General features: G+C 46.3%; 1 protein-coding gene across 16 annotated transcripts in view; it reads left to right on the forward strand.

Moving 5' to 3' along the window:
* fhod3b (formin homology 2 domain containing 3b) overlaps positions 1–21023 on the forward strand; it is a 742093-nt gene that overhangs the window by 608044 nt on the left and 113026 nt on the right. For all 16 annotated transcript variants that reach the window (XM_072509894.1, XM_072509896.1, XM_072509895.1 and 13 more), the window contains 3 exons: positions 1023–1234; positions 15415–15702; positions 18721–19601. In XM_072509894.1, coding sequence (XP_072365995.1) covers positions 1023–1234; positions 15415–15702; positions 18721–19601 — 1381 coding nt within the window. The remainder of the gene's footprint in view (positions 1–1022; positions 1235–15414; positions 15703–18720; positions 19602–21023) is intronic.

Here is a 21023-nt window from a genome sequence, read left to right on the forward strand (position 1 = left end):
CTATCTCTGCATGTGTGCACAGCCCAGTTCTTTGCTGCGCAGGTTTGGCCTTTCCATATGATGCCCAAGTATCAGCTTGGCATTTCCAAACAAGAATTCTAATTTTGGGCTCATTTTACGATGTAACGTGTGTTGATAACTTGAACCTACGTTTTTTTGGCCTGTGTGCAGCAGGATCTTGTTTCTCATTTTCTACTTGTCCTGATGTCTTATCGACAGGTGAAATTTCACCTCCCGCGACTATCCGAATTTAAGAACTTGTCAGCTCTCAAAGGGGTGAAACTCCTTCACCCCTCCTGGTGGGGCCGATTTTGAGCCTGTGCTGCAAAGGGAATTGCTCCCAATTGAGTTCCCGCATTAACTTTGCGGTCCTTTTTATGTTCACGTGTTTTTCCAGCGCTGTCAATTATACACAACCTATTTTACAGAAAGGCATTTAATTTTAGTTCCAAGCAAATAGTTATCGGAAAGAAATTCGGAGTAAAAATAAATCCAAAGATGTTTGGCTGGGAGCAGCCAGAACTGAGAGTTATTTTCATGCCAATGTTTTTAAGTACGAGGAGCATGATTGGTAGCATGCAGTAATAAACAGTTCAGAAGCACTGTCCATGCAAATGCAAAACAGATGTATTTTACTTTTCCTAAGCAGCTTTTGATGACTAAACCCGACATGACGTAAAGTTCCACATTGTTGGAATAGATGCAGGTTCAGGGAGGCGAGGCAATGTTTAGAAGGTGGTGAAAGCCTCTGTGTCACTTTGCATCAAGGGCCTGAGAGGACTGAGAAAGACCCCACTGATAAATATCTCTCGTAAACCATTGATGCGTTTAAGCTTCCTTGCAGTCCGTCTGCAGGTAAACTCCAGCTGCAGCTACTTCATCTTTCCTTAGGTTTTTCTCTTGTGTGGTTTAGTCATTTATTTTGGCTGTATTTCTGGCTTGGGATGTGAGAGAGAGAGAGAGTCTGCAGTGCGATGCACGCGATGCACTACTTGCTGAGGCTTACGTGGGCTTCTTTTCAGATACAAGTACCTGGAGAAGTTGGCGGCAGAGGAGTATGAGAAAGAAGCCAGAAATCGGGTGCCACGGGCACGGAGCGACCTCTCCCTCAGCCTGACTTCACCTGCAGCCCCATCTTCCCCCACCCCGAGCTGTGGGACTGTGTCACCTGCAGAGTCCCAGGATAAACCTAAGCCTCCACCTGCAGCGTGCGAATCACCACAGCCTACTGAATGTGAGTACCAAAGGCAGAAAGCATCTGCTTTCCCCGTGTATGTAAATGGTTTTCAGCATGCTATAGATTGTCCAGACGACGGTGAATGAGAGTGTGCTTATCTAGAGATTTTAGAGCGCTGTTAATTAGTGTTACAGGTCGAGACAGTGCAAAGGAAGTAAGTTTACCGATTAAACTCATGGTCTTGTCAGTTCTCAGGGTTTATTAAGCACCAGCTGAATATATTTCCAGTAATAAACGGGCAAACTATAAATGAGAAAACTACAGCTGTAAATGTGCAAATAGGGAACTTGGGGATAGATTGTGCAAGTTAGCCCTTCCACTGGAGAGCTTTGCACAATACCAACACATAATGAGAATACGAATATGGCAGGTCCACACACATGCACACCACTCAATTCTAACGGGGGAAACAGGATTCTGGCCCTTTCCTTAGCAAGGCTGTGTTGGAATTTTGATTCACCAAATTTCCCTCTGCATAGGAATGCATTAACCAGAGCTTTAAAAATCATGCAAAGGAAAATGTAACATCCAAGAAAAAATGATGTGTTTGTATTGCTCCCATTCTTTTTAGATATTCTAGCTCATAGAGAAGGTGATTCTTATTGGGACGCCATTTCATGCCAGCTGATTGTGTGTGCCTTGGCAGGGCTTCCCACCGGTGATTATATGGTGGAGGCCTGACGTTCGCTTTCCTGACACACACACAAATACTCCAGGGTTCCTGCATGTGATCATAATCCAGATCCAGTGCCATTTTACGATGAGATTTAGGTTTATTGTCACGTGCACCGAGGTACAGTGAAAAGTGCTGTTCTGCGTAGAATCCAGACTAGGTTTATTTGTACGGTCCAGCTCCGCGGTCCAAGTCCGCCATGGAGCACGGCACGGCCGCTGGAGGCCACCGCTGTGCACATGCACGGCCTCTGACCCGGAAGGGCGGGAGCCCATATCAGCAGCAAAAGCTGCTGGATTTATGCTGGGTCCCCTGCAGGGCTAGGAATATGTGGCCCTTTCACACCAGTTTTTCTGGTGTGAAACTCCACAGTTTTGACGCCTGCGTGTGGACATAGTCTCAATAATGGAGAATCCAGACCAATGTAAATACATAGGGCATGATACTACCATCGGGCGGCTAAGTGCCGACGTCAGAGTAAAAACGGGAGTGTTTTACTCCGTCCTCGGCGCCCGTTCCGAGACCCGATTCTCCGGGCCACAGTGGGGTAGCACAGCGCTGGAGTGGCCCAAGCCGCTCCAGCTGCCGATCCCGGCATGAACCCCGCACCGCGGGGTCCGCACATGCGCAGCTGGACTGGCGCCAACTAGTGCTTGCGCAGTGGCCTTCTTCCCCGCGCCGGCCCTGACGCCAAATGGCGCAGGGCTACAGGAGCCGGCGGGAAGAATAGGAGGACCCCCGCCAGAGAGGCCACTCCTCCGATCGGTGGGCTCCGATCACTGGCCAGGCCACTACGGTAGCCCCCCCCCCCGGGGTCAGATCCCCCCCACATGCCGCCCCCGGACCCTTCAATGCCGAGTTCCCGTCAGCTCAGAGGGTGTTAGAACGGCGCCGGCGGGATTTGGCTTTTTGGTGACGGCGGCTCAGCCCATCCGGGCCGGAGAATCGGTTCGCTGGCCCGGGCCGGAGAGTCGGCGCATACCGCAACCGGCGCCACACCGGCCCCAGTGTTGCCGATTCCCCGCTCTGCGGAGAATCGCGTCCCGGCATCAGGGCGGCGTGGCGCGATTCGTGCGGCCCGCCGGCGATTCTCTGACCTGGCAAGAGGTCGTAGAATCCCGCCTATAGACATTCAATTACAATTGTGAGCAGGAGCCTGATGTCATCATTTTTGTTTGTCCCCTTCACCTCTCGCCCCAAGATCCTGAGGTTAATTATCTGGTGGCCAGTCCAAGTCAGTTGAGATGGTGGATGGCCCAGTGTGAAACTTTTCCAATCTCCATTGAGCAGCATTGCCTCAGGCACATGCACCCAGTTAGCCATTGGGGAGACAAGTTAAAAGTGTCTTTTCTTGTTAAACTCCAATGCTGTCCATGAAGGCCCTTGACATAGCAGCAATGAGCAAGTTGGGTGTTACCTGGAGTTGGGTGGGGGAGAGAGAATCGTGTTCTTCAGATTGGGATGCGCCAACCCACCCAATTGGGATAAGCTACTCTCAATGTATTTGCAAAGATTTCCTAGCCTTTATTAGTTTAGTCAAAACACAAACAGAGTTACAGGTATTGGCTGCAGCTCAGTAGTTAGTGCTCTCACATCTGATGGCAGGGTGACACGATCAAGTCACATTCATGACCCTCGAACGCGCAAATACTGAAGGGAGGCCTCACATTCCCTCTTGGATAAATATTTTTTAAATCCTTTGGTATTTAAGGAAGAGCGAGAGAGATTCTAGCCAATGTCACTAAAACAGAAATACAAAAGCGAAATACATCAAATGCAGCAAATCTGAAACAGAAACACAAATTTCTAGAATTATCAGCAGGTTAGGTATCTGTGGAGAGATGAAAAAGTTACTGAACAGAATTCTCCCATTTTGAGACCAAGTGCGGTGGTGGGCGACTCTGGAAGTGTCCGTCCTGCCGACCAGAATGGCGAGATCGTTCAGTCCTTGGAACCTCATTAATTATGCACAAGCAAGTTCCCCTCTGACTTTCCTAGCTGGCAGCTGCATCATCCACTTTCTCTCAACTAATGTCCCGGCACAATATTTAAATACCGGTCCAGCCCACCTGTCTTCATCAGACTATACAGGATGTCAACAGCCCACAGCGAAAAGGTTGGCAGCCTCTCGAAGAAGTCTGTTCCTCGAATAAACTATTCCCCCCCCCCCCACCCCCACCCCCGCCCCAAGGTCCATCACTTGCGTGTAGCCCATGTCCCACTTGGACCTCTCCCCTCCACATCTGGGTGGTATCTCTTTGACCCCCACTTGTTGGTAAGCTTTACATGCAGCCTTGCCAGGATCCAGCCTCCCTCCGTTCATTCTGCCTTCCATTGTTCTTCATCCTCATTCAACACCTTGCTCTTATCCCCTCCTCCTTGCACAGCTCTCCTTCCGTGTTTCCCCTTTTGTCTCAATCCCAGCTTCACCTTGCACTTCACCCCAGGGTGAACTTTGGACACTTGTTGCGATGGCTGCATGAGTTCAGCATCCCCATCCTGGTCAGATAAACACTGGTAATGTGGTATCAGGGTCAAGGAGACCCCTTGCACCCAAAACCCAGGCACAGTACTGATCCAACACAGTGTCACAGGAGGGTCCATGGGTCCAGCATAACGGTGTTGTCCATCAAGACCAGCTCAGTATGGAGATGGGAGGCAGGAACTGGTCTGCCCTGGCAGAGTGATGAGAAGCGCAGCCCTCTGGCAGAAAGATGTCTAACTCGCCCAAAGTCTCTGGCGAACTGAGGACCCCCTTGTGCACGCCGCTTGTTACCTGGTGCACCGCAAGATTAGAAGGCCTGACGGGATCCAAGCAGACAGCTCCTTCAATAAGCATTCGTGAAATGCCAACGGCATTTGTGTCACCGGCCAGTGGGAGGAACGACCCCGACATTGGGAAAATTACAACCGTATTTTATGCCTGCAGGTTTCTGGCTTTGCGGCTCGTGCCAGGCTCGCAGCGCTAAGCCTACCACAGGCCAGTTGGGAGAGTTCACCCAGCAGCGTTTTAGGTTGTTAATTAACTTTCATCCGAACTGAGGAAATAGGGTTTGTACTGTAATAATAAGGTCTGAGCAAGGGGGAGGAGGAAGAACAAAAAGAAAGGTCTGGGATAGGGTGGAGGGCAGAATAGATTTAACTGATGAGGTTTTAATGTAACGGGTGACGAGAAGAAACAAAAGGTGCACCCAGATGAGGTGTGAATGGCTGGAAAGTAGAACCATAGAATTGCTACAGTGCAGTAAGAAGCCATTCGGCCCATCGAGTCAGCACCGACCCACTGAAAGAGTATCCTAACCTGGACATCTTTGGACTGTGGGAAGAAACCGGAGCAGCCGGTGGAAACTCGGGCAGACACAAGGAGAACATGCAAGCTCCACACAGGCAGTCACCCAAGGCTGGAATTGAATCCGGGTCCCTGACATTGTGAGATAGCGGTACTAAGCACTGTGCCACTGTGCCTCCAAAGTAGCTGACCAAATGCAGAGTGAACAAATAAAGAAGGAAGTGAGAAAAGCCAAACCAGTTTTTTTTAAAAATGAAACTAAATGGATGCAGATTATTTTGCTCATGAGTTCTTCCTCCATTTTGTTTCATGACTTTTTCTTTTACTGGTTCAGCTTTTATTTTCATACATTCTGCCCTCTCATCCCTTTTTTGTTTTTCCTTCCCTTCCCCTCATCCGATCACTTGCTCAAACATGTCTATCTTCTCTCGGACTTCGCATCATTGAGCTGAAACACTTTTCTCTCTCCGCAGATCCTGCCTGACCTGAGTGTTTGTAGCATTTTCTGTTCTTTATGGCATGAAAACAGGGGCGGGATTCTCCAACCTACCAGCCGCGTGATTCCCATCAGCTGTATGCGGCACGCTGTTCGCTGGTGGCGGGATTCTCTGCTCCCGCCGTTGTCAATGTGAATTCCCATTGAAGCAAGCCTGCACTGCCGGGCCGCAGGAAGGGTTGCGCTGCTAGTGGGACCAGAGAATCCCGCCGCCACTGAACGGCCAGAGAACTGCGGCCCAGATGTCTCTGTTGTATGTGGAAGCTTGCTGTGCACAGATTGACTGCCATCTTAGTTGCAGTACAACACTGCTGCATTTTGCTGTAAGGCACATTAGGATCAAACGCTCTCATAGAATCCCTACAGTGCAGAAGGGGGCCATTTGGCCTATCAAGACTGCACCAACTTTCCGAAAGATAACCCTACCTTGGCACAATCCCCCCGCCTTATCCCCGTAACTCCAGCTAATCATTGGGCACTTAGGACCAGGGGCAATTTATCATGGCCAATCCACCTAACCTGTACATCTTTGGACTGTGGGAGGAAACCGGAGCACCCGGAGGAAACCCATGCAGACTCGGGGAGAAAGTGCAAACTCCACATGCCCAAGGTCAGAATTGAATCCGGGTCCATGGTGCTGTAAGGCAGCAGTGCTAACCACGGTGCCGCCCTTGTCCTGAGGTCAAGGATGGCGCTGTATGAATGAATGTCTTTTCATCCTTTTACTCAATAGATTGCGTGCTCTAATTCTGAATATGGTTTTCTGAGACTTTGGAATCAGTGAGAACCTCTGCAGTGGGTTTTTAAACAGAATGAAACACAGTAGACTTATTTATAAATCAGCTTGAAATGTAGTACCGGCAATCTGGATATACCAGGTACTGTGATTACTTGCAGGACACTTGAGCTGTTTCATTTCTGCACAATTCATAAATGTGAAGGGAGCGCTATTTGTCTTCACAAATTAGCTCCTCACATGGGCTGCAAATGCACAGCAAGCTGTTTCAGTCGATTGATGCTGGATAATTTATTAGCAGTATAGCAGGAGATAGTCTTCCTTAAAATGAGATGTCAAGACTTGAAATATATTTTTCACAATGGTAGCACTTGCTCGTAAAATGTCATAATCGAAGCAATACAATTTCTAACTGCAGTGAATTACGGATAATGGATGGCCCATATTTTCAGGTTTAAGAAAAACACATGGTCGAAACCCTCAGGAACTGCAGTAACAGATAAATAACAAAAATCTACACCTCAGCAAAATTGCCCCCCTAACCTTCAATTTGCAAAATGAAAATGAACATTTTTAGAATTTTGTATATTTTCTCAATTCTGTGTTACAACAATTAATATTGGTCAACTGGCAGGAAAAAAAAGTATTTGTGCAAGCTGAAATAATGTTTGAGTATTCAAAGGCTCAATAAAATGCCAGATGGTTGTGGTTGTTGGAGGCTGCAGTTCTTCAGAGGAGAATCCTTGGCTCAACACTCATCAGCAGTTTTATCAATGATCTTCCCTTGATCATAAGGGCAGAAGTGGAGCCGTTGCTGATGACTGCACAGCGTTCAGATCCATTCACAACACTAATTAAACTGTCCAAGTCAATGTTCAATAAGACCTGGCTAACCTTTGTGGGATGCAATGGCCATCTCCATCAAGATGGAGGCTGACCATCCGTCCTTGAGACATAACGGCATTGTCATTGCCAGGTCCCCTACTCCCATCATCCTAAGGATAGCCACTAACCAGAAACTCAACTCGATCCATCGGGTGTAGCTAAGAACAGGTTGGGTATTCTGTATTGAGTAACTCCCCTCCTGACTCCCCAGATTACCTCCACCAACTACAAGGCACCAGATAGGAATAGGTTGCGTTACTGTCCACTTTCTTGGATGGGCCCAACTCCAACTCCACTAATGAAGTATCAAGGACAAAGTCTGCTTAATCAACGCCCCACCCACCACCTCAACTGTACAGTCCATCTATTATTGCATGCTATGGCTGTGAACCAAAAGTTACTTGCAGCAATACATTAAGGATTCTTTGACAGCACCTTCCAAACCCCCAAACACTGCCATCTAGAACGGTAGGGGCAAAAATTGACTTGGATATGTATTGTTGTTATTTTGCCATTGCTGTGTTAAAATCCTAGAATTCCCTACCTTCCCAGTAAGATTACCTTCAAAAAGCGGCAACTTTGAAAATAGAAAGTTCACCACCACAAACATCGCCAGGAGACCGAGCGATGGGCAATAATTACTGACCTTGCCAACAAACCTCTGAAACAAGATAAACCAGCAGCACCCCTCATAGGGCAACAGAGACAATCAATGTACACAAGTAGTTACACAGGCACAATGAGGCGTGCAAGCCTGACTTTAAGCAGATTTGGGATGACAAAAATGAAGAAGCTGTTGGGCCGAATGGCTAAATTTGAATGTCCTCTGAGCTGAGCAGAAAATTCTTGGCAATGCATCCAACCTGTGAGCGGAACATGACGGGATCAGTTTTGTCCCAATTGGGGGGGAAGTTCTGTCAGCTCACTGACCTTGGTCAATGTTTTCCGTGATCTTCCCATTTTCCTCTTCTATCCTGAAGGTGCCAACTCCTTCTGAGGTACAGTTTCAGGGATTCCGCAACTGTTTGCCATTTTGTCCAAGTGATTGTTGGCACCTATTCCAACGTAGAACGTATCCATGCTTAGGACAGTGTTTAATATATTTCTACTGAGGCATTGTTAATTTTAAAATAATGAATGTGCTACCGATTAGCTGATGACGGTGCCCCCCCTGCAGCCCATCCCCGACCCACCAAAGAGTTGCACACTCTCTGAGGGATTTAAAAACCCAGGAAATTGTTATATCAACTTAAAGGGAAACTGACTGAAATTATCTGATGGAAAATCTGACCAAATATTCAACAGGATAAAAGAATTGATCAAGCGTATTAGAAAATCAAATAGAGTTGTAAAATGCAATAGCCCAGGTTGATAGAACACGTCAACTTTTCCCTGGAGCTGTCAACAGTCATCCAGTAACGGGAACAGCCTCACAATTCCTCCATGTCACACCCCTCCAACACACAACCCCCCCCCCCCCCCCCCCCCCGCCCCTTTTCCCGAGAACTGTGTGATTCAGGCACGACCCACCCCTTCATCGTCCCCTCCATGTCACTGTATAATCTGTGGCTATTTCTGTCCCTGATGTGTGCCCAGTTTGCTTATACTGTTGTGCTTCCTTCGTTACTGGGTTGTTGTGTCAAATGTTGGGCGAGGTTCTTCATTTTCCGATTGGGCAGAGGATCCATTTTTACGACGAAATCGGGCACGGTGCCTGTTTGACGCACAGTTTATTTGCTCCGCCCCCTCCAAAACAGTGTCGTCATGGTGCGCGCCGCACGCCATTGGGATGGCATCAGCGCGTCACCGAAGGCCCTCCCCCAATACTCCACCCCCGATGGGCTAAGTTCATGACAATGCGGGGGACGTGTGGTTCCAGCCATGCGGGAACGTGGCATGGTAGCTGCGGACTGTGTCCAGCGCCGCCACAGTCCAGCGGGAGGAGTGGTGCTGGCATGGGGGCTTCCGCGAGAGGTGGGGGTACTGGTGGGGGGTGGCGAGGCGGTGACAATGAGGGGCACTATCTGGTAGATCGGGTCCACGCACCGCCGGCGCCATGTTGTACGGCGCTACCGCTGCAGGTCGTCGCCGTGCATGCGCGGCCATGGACCCGGCGATTCTCCGACCGTTTATTTCATGGAGGCCGGGAGTTTTCCATGGTGCGGCTGCCAGCCCCTCACCGGTCGCAGCATCGGTGAGGGCGCAGCGCCGATTGTTTTCCACGTAAAACGCCACAGATCCTCTGAACTTAGCCTCAGAATCTGAGGACCTAGCCCATCGTTCCTCAAGCTGGGAAACCACTGTGCACTCTGAACTAAATCTGCTTTTGACCGTCTTGTACACAGTGTCCATCCCTGCCCGTTTAATTAGTTTGACAAAGGAAAATGAGCTAACTATAAAGAGATTACTAAACCAAGGTTTGATGGGATTCACTCCACAGTCTCAGGGCATCTCCCAGCATTTCAATCTATTTGCTTTCCTTGGTGTGCGACAACAGCAAAAACTACTTTTTTTTTCCCTCTTGATGTTTGCACGATGCAAAAATGTAAAGAATTTCTGGTTAACCTGTAAAATGGGTTACCATTTTCACCGGTACAAAAATGGCACAACCAGGAACATGCAACAAGTACATTGAGCATTGATTGAAATTTCTAGCCTGTAATTTAACATTTTAAGACGCATGTTTTTTAAAAAAAAAAATCAGGTTGCTGTAATGAACTCCAGATTCTAGTCACAGAGCTGGTAGCTGCCCTTAACCATGACGGTGAAGCTGTGATGAAGTTTAACACTCTCCAGTGCGGCATTTTCTGTGGAGTTGTGTTGAAATAGCCAGGGGTGGAGAGTTATCAGGTGGGTGAATGAAACGACTTTGAAGGTTTGTCAAGTGTTGTCGGGCTGTAATTTGCTTGTGGGGCAGTATGTTTTAACACCGCTTTCTGCAGGTTATCAGTGTGCTGGAGAATCGAATTCTCAAGCTTTTTCTTTTATATCCAGCTCATTGGAATGAGGATTTGTCTCTCCTGCAGCACGGGGGCTGTGTGCAAAGCAGACTTCGCGTCTGCGCCGGCTCAGAGAGAGGATCTGTTTTCACTTAAGTCTGAAATTAATGCAGGCAATTTAATATATGTACGGGTCAGCTTATAAAATAGATCAAGTTGAACACTGGCCATCAGACACAATTAGCCGATGAAGAGATTAATGAATTCTGCTGCTGGGCATTCGTGCCAGAAACTTCAGTGTTTAGAAGTGTACAAAAGGATTGGAATTGTTGGGAGTCTGCTGGGGGCAGGTATCCTGGTGGCACATTTCCGCTATTCCAGTCGCAATCTGCACCTAACAACATTAGCTTCTGTGCTCAGTTCTCTTGTGGTTTTCAGAAGTCCACTTGCTTATATGGTAAGGTCATTAACCGCTTGCTGTGCAGTCTCCTCGCCACACTTAACTAACTCGTGCAGTCATTTTCAATGCCTTCAGAATCTTTAGAAAAGACAGCTCACCCCCCCCCCCTTTCCTACAGCTGAACCTTGCAGCAGATTGCAACAACGATTCAGGATTATTAAACAACAGCAGCCTTCTGTTATGAAATCCCCAGCATCAGTAAATGGTATAAGTGTATATGTCTGATTGGGCACACGTGCATCAAAATGTATGTAATTAATTAGCGAGGAGCACTAGGCAATTGCGCAGCCAAAGTGTTCCAGATGATACCAACTACAAGAACTCGAGTGATTTGTGGGTGGGAACCTGAATGTTTTAACTCCTTGTTTCATGTTTAATATGTTCTGTCCAATTATATATGTTGTTTATGGATTGGGTTTATTTGGAGCTCCCTTGGGACCCTGTAAAGCAGCTGTTGCAAGAGTTATGATACAAGGAATGAGGTGGGTTGGGGTGGGAAATATCTACTTCATCAGAGAGCGATACTTTGCCCCCACCCCTCCCCGAAGCTCCCTGTTTATTTTGTAAGAAGGCACAAGGCTTGAACATATTAGATGAGATCTACCGGCCACATTACGCCCGAAAGGCAGCACAGCATGGTGCAACATGACCGGTAGATGCCGGTTGATCCCTCTTCCGGTATCTGCAAGACTCGCCACACCTCACGAGATCTAACCTGATCTCGCAAGACGTCGCCATGTAAATTCCACCCATTCTGGGCGTGTTCACGTTTTAGCAAATCTGCGTATTAGAGCGAGACAGCTGGTCTCATTCTTAATGGGCAGCACAGTAGCATTGTGGATAGCACAATTGCTTCACAGCTCTAGGGTCCCAGGTTTGATTCCGGCTTGGGTCACAGTCTGTGTGGAGTCTGCACATCCTCTCCGTGTGTGCATGGGTTTCCTCCGGGTGCTCCGTTTTCCTCCCACAGTCCAAAGATGTGCAGGTTAGGTGGATTGGCCATGATAAATTGCCCTTAGTGTCCAAAATTGCCCTTAGTGTTGGGTGGGGTGACTGGGTTATGGGGATAGGGTGGAGGTGTTGACCTTGGGTAGGGTGCTCTTTCCAAGAGCCGGTGCAGACTCGATGGGCCGAATGGCCTCCTTCTGCACTGTAAATTCTATGATAATATGATCTACCCAATGCCTGGGATCTATACCCCCTTCGTCTTGGAGATGTTGGGCAAGGGCCATTCCGTTCTCGTCTCCAAAAGTGGGGACCAGACGGAACGACACTCGTGGGGGTCTCGCAGCGGATGGGAGGCACCCAGCTGCTTTCCCTGCTGGTGGTGCCACCGCCATCCTGGTACTGCCAATGTGCCCAGGGTGCCAGGCTGGTAAGTGCCAACATGACAAGATGGCATTTTTCTCACAACGGGGATCGGGCCCAGGGGTGCCCTCTGCGGGTGCTGGAGGACCCGGGGGGGCCTGAGTTGGGGCTTGGGGGGTGGAGGGAGAGGGGCCGCATCGGGGGTCGAGAGCCAGTGCAGGAAATGGGACGAAGTGCGGCCTCTGCCATGCTTTACCCGCTGAGACCCCCAATCTACCCGAAACACCCAGCTAATCGGGCACATTACGGGACTCTGTTCCTATTCGCGTAGATTGCACCCATTATTTTTGTTGCAGAATGAGTCCCTGTGTATGGACGGATGTCATTTCTAGCCAGCATATATGAGCCATATTATGAAAATATACTCAGGGGTAAATGAAGTAAGAGATATTGGTGTGCAAGTAAACAGGTCGCTAAAGGCAGCAGTTCAAGTAGACAAGGTTGTAAAGAAAGCATATAGAATGCTCTTCTTCATTGGCAGAGGTATAGAATATAAAAGTAAGGATAGAATGTGGGAATTGTATAAAACACTGGTGAGGCCACAACTGGAGTAATGTGCAGTTCTGGTCACCACATTACAGGAAGGACGTAATTGCTCTGGAGAGAGTGCAGAGGAGGTTTACAAGAATGTTGCCAGGGCTAGAAAAGAGTGGCTACGAGGAGAGATTGGATATGGTTGGGGTTCTTTTTCTTGGAACAAAGAAGGATGAGGGGTGACTTAATTGAGGCGTACAAAATTATGAGGGGAAGAGATAAAGTGGACAGGGTAAAATAGTTTTCCCTTGTGAGAAATTCTAGAGCGAGGGGGCATAGGTTCAAGATAAGTGGCATGAGGAAGAACATGTTTACGCTCGGGGTACTAGAGTCTGGAATTCACTGCCCGATTTGGTGGTGGAGGCAGAAACCCTAAATTCTTTAAAAAGTATCTGGATCTACATTTTAAGAGCTGCAAGATACAGGGCTATGGACAGGCTGCAGGAAGGTGGGATTGGAACGAGCAGGATGGCCTGGGCATGATGGGCTGAATGACCTCCTTCTGTGCTGTAACGTTTCTATGATTGTATGATTATGAGCTGGGCCAACCTGTAGTTACCCGTTTCTCTACAGCAACACTACAGCTAATCAGAGTGAACTTGGCACCCAATCAGCAGCCCTTTCTCCTGCAATATAAATTGTTGCGATCATTTGGAATTCTTGCAAATGTCCCAATGAGTGCGAAACAAAAAGCATGGGAAACACATCTCTCGTTTCAGCGATATTCAAGTTCTACACAACTATATATTATCAATTGTATTATTTCAGCCATGATTCAAAATCTCTTCTTTCAGCTGTGGACTTGACATTTATTTATTACAAGGCTCTTGAAAACCGGATTGTTTCTGAGTCTAACTGTAGAATGTAGCTTAAGAAGACATTTTCGGAACAGCTCCTTGGCTCGTTACGGTGGGCATATGTCAGTTAATTAAGTCTTTACAAAGCTTTGTAAAATTGGGGCAATTATGTTTGATGTGTCCATGCCACAAGATAGATGATCTCAAAAATCACCACAGGAAATTGGCAAGATTCCTGGCCCAATTGGCTTCCGGTTATTGCCTATATGGGGCGGCATGGTGGCTAGCACTGCTGGCTCACAGCTCTAGGGTCCCAGGTTCAATTCCGGCCTCGGGTGACTGTCTGTTTGGAGCTTGTACGTTCTTCCGTGTCTGCCCTCCAGGTGCTCCAGTTTCCTCGCACAGCCCAAAAATGTGCACGGTAGGTGGATTGGCCATGCTAAATTGCTCCTTCGTGTCCAAAAGGTTAGATTGGGTTGCGTGGATAGGGTGGAAGACTGGGTGTAAGTAGGGTGCTCTTTCCAAAGGCCGGTGCAGACTCGATGGGCCGAATGGCCTCCTTCTGCACTGTAAATTATTTTTGTGGGGACTGAGTGAACAACTTCACAATAGGACGAGGGAAGGGTTTACATTTAATGGGTGAAAGAAAGAAACATATATTTTTTAACACAGAGCCAGTATGCTTCTTTAATGAAATTCCAGTAATGTCCGAGAGGCTAGTTTTTTGACCGAATTTAACAAATTACCCAGTTATGCACAGAGGCGAATGAACGCAACTGCAGGGTGAATTGAGTCCATCCTGCAGTCTTCAAATTGAAACTATAACCCAACATGTAGCCCTTCCAATGCCCAATGGGTGAAGAGATATGGACTTGCAAATCATTAGCAAACAAACTCAACTGTCAGGGTGGGAGTCCAGCAGAAGAACCAATCGGGGTGCTGCTAATATTGCTGTTCCCAGACCTCAACCATCATTATTCCCGTTAGGATGGGCTGCAAAAGCAACTGGTCCAGTTCCTGTAGGTGTCAGTCAGAGGTGGTAAATCTATCGTGTGTGGAATAATGACTGCACTTCACCCGGCTGGCTGTGTAGTGTACTGGAGGACCATTGTATCAATCTTGCACAGTAGAATTGCACAAGATTTATCAGATGTCATAAAGTAAAAGTTGTTCATTTCTGCCCTCTATCAGTCACAGTAGCAAAACCATTAATGCTGTCCTTGATAAGAGCTTTCATCGGCTAAACTGTGCCAGTTTATTAAAAATTGTATCCATCACATGCGCAACATTCATCCGGTGTTAATAGAGCCGCAAGTGCAAAAGGTTAGCTGACACAAGAGTTTCAATGCACTGTGCGCAGATAGCAAAGTTGAAAGTCTGTGCCGTGATCCCAAGCACGGTGGATTTACAATCTAAGGCACCCAACAGGGAGTCAAAAGCCAAAGGGCCTGTGACTGGTGGTTAAACAATATCGAATGAGATCTGGGAGCAGGTTTTCAGCGGGACCCAAACTTTAAAAAAAAAATACACTGGGAAACTCTGAATTCTAAACAGGGGAAAAGCTCATGCACGACAACAGGAAAGTAAGTGACAGAAATTTTATGTCATCCAAATACAGGCCTGTCAGCACGAATGTTAGAAACAAGAGTTCTGATTTAAAAAAAGAGTGGGGCAGGTTGAAAACTCATTTGAAAGAATACATCTATTTTGCATGTCTAAGTAAGATCCATTAAAATAAATTGCCTTTTTCTTTCAGCAATTTGAGTTGGTCTCATTCCCAAAAGGTGAGCCTCGATAAATACAGGTTTTTTTTTTAAAGAAGGTAAATAATATTTGCAGTTAATTACAAAATACCTTGGATGAGCTCTCCTGCATTATTGGAGAAAAGCAGAGGATTTTTGTAACAGTAAAACAGATGCTGAAACAGTACAAAACTAACATTGTGAAGTAATGTGACTTGAACAGTATCTAAGAATCCCTCCTCCTCCTGTTCCTGTTAGTCTCTGCCAGGGAGCAAGAGCCTGAAGCCGAGCCGGAGCCTGAATCAGGAGCTGACCGAGAAACCGAGGTGGTCGCTGAGGCAGGACCTGTGGAGCTGGCACCAGAACTGGAGACTGAGCAGGGTCCAGATCGAGAGCCCGAAGAAAATATCATCCTGAGTGAGAAAGAGAGGCAGAATGAAGAAGTGAACGAGAAAGATAACTGCTCAGCTTCCAGCATCTCCTCAGCCAGCAGCACTTTAGAAAGAGAAGAAAGGGAAGACAAAGTAACCAGCGACAATGAAACTGGTAACAACCACATTTTCTGTGTCTCTTTCATAAGACTGCACTGTGTTAAGTAGCTCCGGGCAGCAATTAGTAATTGCAGGTTGCTGTATTGTACCAAAATAGATGTACTCTGCTGCACTACACAGAATATGCTTCAACATAATTATATGCCAGCTTTCACTGGATCGGATTAGTAGATGTGACTAACATTCATGTTTATTGTGCAGAGTAAATATTATCTGAAGGAAATGTGCCCCAATATTAAGATATTTTCTGTGTGTTGATCTGTTAATCTCTGTGATCATGTTTTTCCCTACCACACTTACTAAGGATGTGCTTACTATGACAAATTAATACTCCCAAGTGTCATAAATGATTACACTGAGCAACTTTTAACCTTGATCAAAGCTTACATGTATCAGAGTATTGTACGCTACTTCAGGCATAGTATCTGGGGGTACAGTGGATGAAAGGGAAGCATAATATTCTTGGTTATGGTAGTAGGATGAATTGAGAAGGATCCTTGGCTTTACAAGTCGAGGCACAGAGCACAAAAGCAAAGGGGTTCAGCTGAACCTTTAATAAACATTAGTTGGATCCCCTCCCCCTCATTAGAGCATTGCTTATAATTCCGTGTACCACACTTTATGAAGGGTGCAAAGGAATTAGAGAGGGTGTAGAGAAGATTCAGCAGAATGAAAGCAGGGGTGTGGCTCTTCAGTTCGATGGGGAGATGAGAGAAATTGGAAGTAATCTCCATGAAATGGAACATTTGATCAAAGGTGTTCAAAATCTTGACTGCTACTGAATTTCATCCCCTGTAGATGGATAATTGATTCTCATTCTGCAATCTTGTCAGATAAGCTGATGGGTTCAATGCCACTGACACCACAGGGCCTGACCTCCTTCATCTCTCTCCGAAATGAGGGAGTCTTCGGTGACCATCAGTTATTCCTGGATGCTCACTGTGGTTTGTGTGTGCACCTTTGTCTGTGTACTTTGGACTCCTGTGTACCTGGTATCATTGTTTTTCGACTGAAAGTTACTGGATGAGCCAGGAAATCTGCAAGGAGCGGAAGAACATCCTGATTTCCCCCTCCTCACAAAGAGGGACAATGTCTCGTTCCATTCCTCTGCAATGTCAGTAGCTGGTAGACTGGCACATTTGGTGCAATCCAGTAGTAAAGCCAGCAGCTTATGTGGCTCAAAAGGGCATTATTGAACAACCACAGCATGAGGTCCATTCCATTAAGCATTCAGTGCTTGGGGAGCAGAGCTGAAGGCAGAGAAGGCCAGTGAAGAGTTTCTGACAGCTGATGGAAGAAGAATATGCCCACAGTACCCATGTATTTCACTCCTGACATAAGTTGATTAAATTAATTACTTGAGCTACAGATCTGACAATAATTCTTGCTTTTCTACCTCAGATATAAACTCTGTCTCTCACACCAACCACCTTGTAGCTTGTCGGATGGATTATGTGGCATCTATTCATTCCATATTAAGTGTAGTCTAATTGTGTGGTGCCCTGTTTAATAGGAGCAGTGTTGAAATTGCCCTAACTTTACTGTACCTTTGCAGCACAGAGCTTGGAGGATTATATTGGTCTGGAACACAAGTGGAGGTGGGGGGGGGGGCAGTTGGCAGGATGGTTAGTGATGGTACCACCCAAATGCTCAACATGTAAAACATTTGATGAATCCACTGACTTATTTCTGACTGATGGTAGATATGCATGTGTTGCTCACATTGATTAATCTTCAGTGCAAAGGATAGCCTTCAAAAAGGCCCAAGAAGCACTTTGATATCATAAATGCAAGCATTTTTTTCATGTATGTAAAAAGAGCAGGTGATTTCAATGTACCATTGGGCAATGTACTTATACAAGACACTAGGTCGATCTCATCTAGATTGTTATGTACAGTTCTGGGTGCGACACTATTGGAAGGGTGTGCGCCCATTGGATAGACTACAGATGAGGTTACAAGAATGGTTCCAGGGATGAGAAGCTTCAGTTATGAGGGTAGATTGGAGAAGTTGGGACTGTTTCCCTCAGAGAAGAAGGCTAAGAGGGAATTTGATAAAGATTTTAAAAATCATGCGGGGCCTGGACAGAGAGAGAGGGAGCAATTGTTCCTGCGTGTAAAAGGATCAAGGACGAGGGGGCACAGATTTAACGTGATTTGCAAAAGAATCAAGTGTGATATGAGAGAAACCTTGTTACACAGCGAGTGGTTCGGGTCTGGAATGCACTGCCTGGAAGAGTGGTACAGGCAGATTCAGTCGAGGCATTACAAAGGCAGTAGATGATTACTTATTCAGGTAATGTGCAGGGTACAGGGGGAAAAAGGCAAGGGAAATGGCACTCAGTCATAATGCTGATTTGGAGAACTAGTGCAGACACAATGGGCCGAATGGCCTCCTTTCTGTGCTGTAACAATTCTGTGACCTGAGAACGATGTTTTCCATACTCGCACACACAACCCAGAATGCCTTTGTATACTTGTCAGTGTCATTGCAACTTAAAGCATACACTTTATTTGCAACAGTATGAAACCACATTAACATTAAAGGAGCAAGTTTGCAAAATCAAAGTCAGAAATCATTTGCCACCCAGGCTGCAGTGAAAAGCTTATCTTCAATTTACTCTAGTTCTGTTTCTCTTTTATATGTATATAATATATATCTGCCTCGAATCCCACTCTTTGGAATGCGAACTCACAACAGCTGTACTGTCTCACTATGTCGTTGTTTCTGCACTATCTTGTCATAACCTATCATTTTGTTTTTATTTAAATGGATTTCTAATGTTGCTTTAGAAAAAGGATAGCACTCCTGGAAAATGACAAGGACGAGAATTGTTAAGTCATCACGCATTTATTTAGCACACCGCTCCATTGAAATTAAGTCAGTCTGTTAGCTTCACGTTAAGAATAATGAGGAGTTGGGAGTTCCAGCTCCACGTTTATGGAAACGTCACTGCCTGAGGCCTTCCACTGCTGTATTCTAACCCGCATGTCTCTTCTTTTTGGACAACAGGTAAATGGACGCAGAGCATTAAGGAGGTCAGTGTAAATGAGCAGTGTAGCAACATTCTCAACAACAAGCGGTTCATGCTGGACATGTTGTATGCGCAGAACAAAAAGACTGATGATGGTGAAGAAATTGAGGTCGAGAAAAAAGAGGAGGAGAGACAAGAGTCCCTTGCCAGTCTGGCTAGCCGCATCAGCATTCTGCAGGCCAACAAGCAGGCTTGTGAGGACAAAGTGAAGAAAATGGAGATCGACCACTTGGAGAACCATGGCAGCGTGAAAGCTTTTGCTAACAAATTTAACAGTGGGGAGCTGAGTAAAGGGCCTCCGTTATCTGATTCTGAAGTGACCACCAAGGTTGTGGATAAAGTGATTGCACAACCCAAAACAGAATCTGATTATATTTGGGATCAACTCATGGCGAATCCAAGGGAGCTAAAAATCAAAGATATAGACTTCACAGACTTGGAGGAGGCGGATGATGTAGATGTGTTGGACATGGAAAACCTACTTAACTCTGGAGACACGATACTTCCTCCACCGCCTCCTCCACTTTCCTTCATGGGCTTGCCTCCCCCTCCTCCACCCCCTACAGTGTACTGCCCACCACCACCACCTGTACCTGGAGTGTCCGTGCCCCCGCCACCCACTTTTGGCCTTCATCAACCCGTGGGGTCACCACATGTATCCAGGAGTGAGCCAACATTTATCAAGAAAAAGAAAACCATCCGACTGTTCTGGAATGAAGTCCGACCAATTGATTGGCAGTACAAAAATCACAAGCGATGCAGAGAGCCTCTTTGGACCCGGCTGGAGCCTGTAAAAGTGGACATATCCAAGCTGGAGCATCTCTTTGAATCAAAATCAAAGGAATTGCCAGTCACTAAGGTAATGAGCAGCAATAAGACATACTTTAAGATTGTTCAGGGGATATAAGGAAAAGGGTATTGACAAGCTTACAGAATGGGTGTATAAATGGCACATTATAATTCCAACATGGACAATGTAAGGTGTTACTTTTCAATAGAAGGAATGAGGAGGTCACCTACCTTTTGGAAAATAAGAGGTTACGGTGCAAAGGGATCTTGGGATAAAAGGTTAACAAGGCCAAATAAAGTGCAAACAAGCACTGGAGTTCTATGCTAGAATAGAATTCAAAAATAGACAAGTGAAATTAAAAGTATACACAGCCTTGGTTAGGGTGTATCATAACACCATGTTATGGAAATGAGAAAGGAGCACTGAGCAAAGGGCAAAGAAACAATTGGCAAGTTGATACAGAACAAGAGCTCTCAACTGACAGGAGAGGCTAAGGCTCTTCCCTCGAGAATAAAGATTGGGTTGTGACCTGATAAAGGTCTTTAAAATTGCGAAGGGGTTTGATCAGATGTAGACAGGACGTATCCATTTGTAGAGGAGGCCAGATGCTCGAGCCACAAAGAGAAAATGATCACTAATAAATCCAACCAATGTGATGAATTCTCCACTGGGTGAGATTCTCCGTTCCGCCGACAGCATACCCCCACCCTCGGGTTTCCCGCAGCGTGGGTGGCCACAATGGGAAATCCCATTGGTCAGCGGCAGGAACAGAGAATCCAACTGACGGCGACAGCACGCCACTGAGGAACAAGCAGCGGGGGGACTGGAGAATTCACCCCAATACTTTAAGGAAAACCACAGGATGGTTGCGATGAATAGTATTTAACACTGAAGGCAAAACTAGGTGAGTACACAAGGGAAAAAGTCAAAGACGAAGTCACCCTTTAATCTTCTACATTCCAGGAAATACAAGTTTAGAGTTTGCAATCTCTCTAATCCTCCCTGGTAACGTGCTGGGGAATCTGCATTGCATTCCGTTCAAGGCCAAATATGCTTAGTTCAATTCACATCAAAGCTGTGAGAGTCAGCACGCTGATTTGCCAAATTCAGAAAGACACCACTCATCGCTCATCTTCCCAGCATTGTGGCTCTGTGGAGTGAGTGAGAGTAGCAGGCATCACTTGTTCACAATTTCATGCTCTTAATTTCACTCCATCAGGAAGTATAAGAACCTACCCAAATGAATTTCAAGTATACCCTAAGGTGCAAGCTGAGAAACATGCCAAACTCTCTCGGCTGGATTTTCCAGCAGTGAGTAAGAACTTTTCCAATTCACTATACCAGTCAACAGGCGAGTCTCTCAATGTTTCTTATAAGAATAATTAAAAGAGTGTACAAATGTGGATGCTTACACGTATCTTCAATTGTTACCTGATAAAATGCATTAGAAGATGATTGCGATGTATATTTATGATGTCGCACACAGGAGAT

Source organism: Scyliorhinus torazame, chromosome 6 (assembly GCF_047496885.1).
Source record: "Scyliorhinus torazame isolate Kashiwa2021f chromosome 6, sScyTor2.1, whole genome shotgun sequence".
Lineage (NCBI taxonomy): Eukaryota > Metazoa > Chordata > Chondrichthyes > Carcharhiniformes > Scyliorhinidae > Scyliorhinus > Scyliorhinus torazame.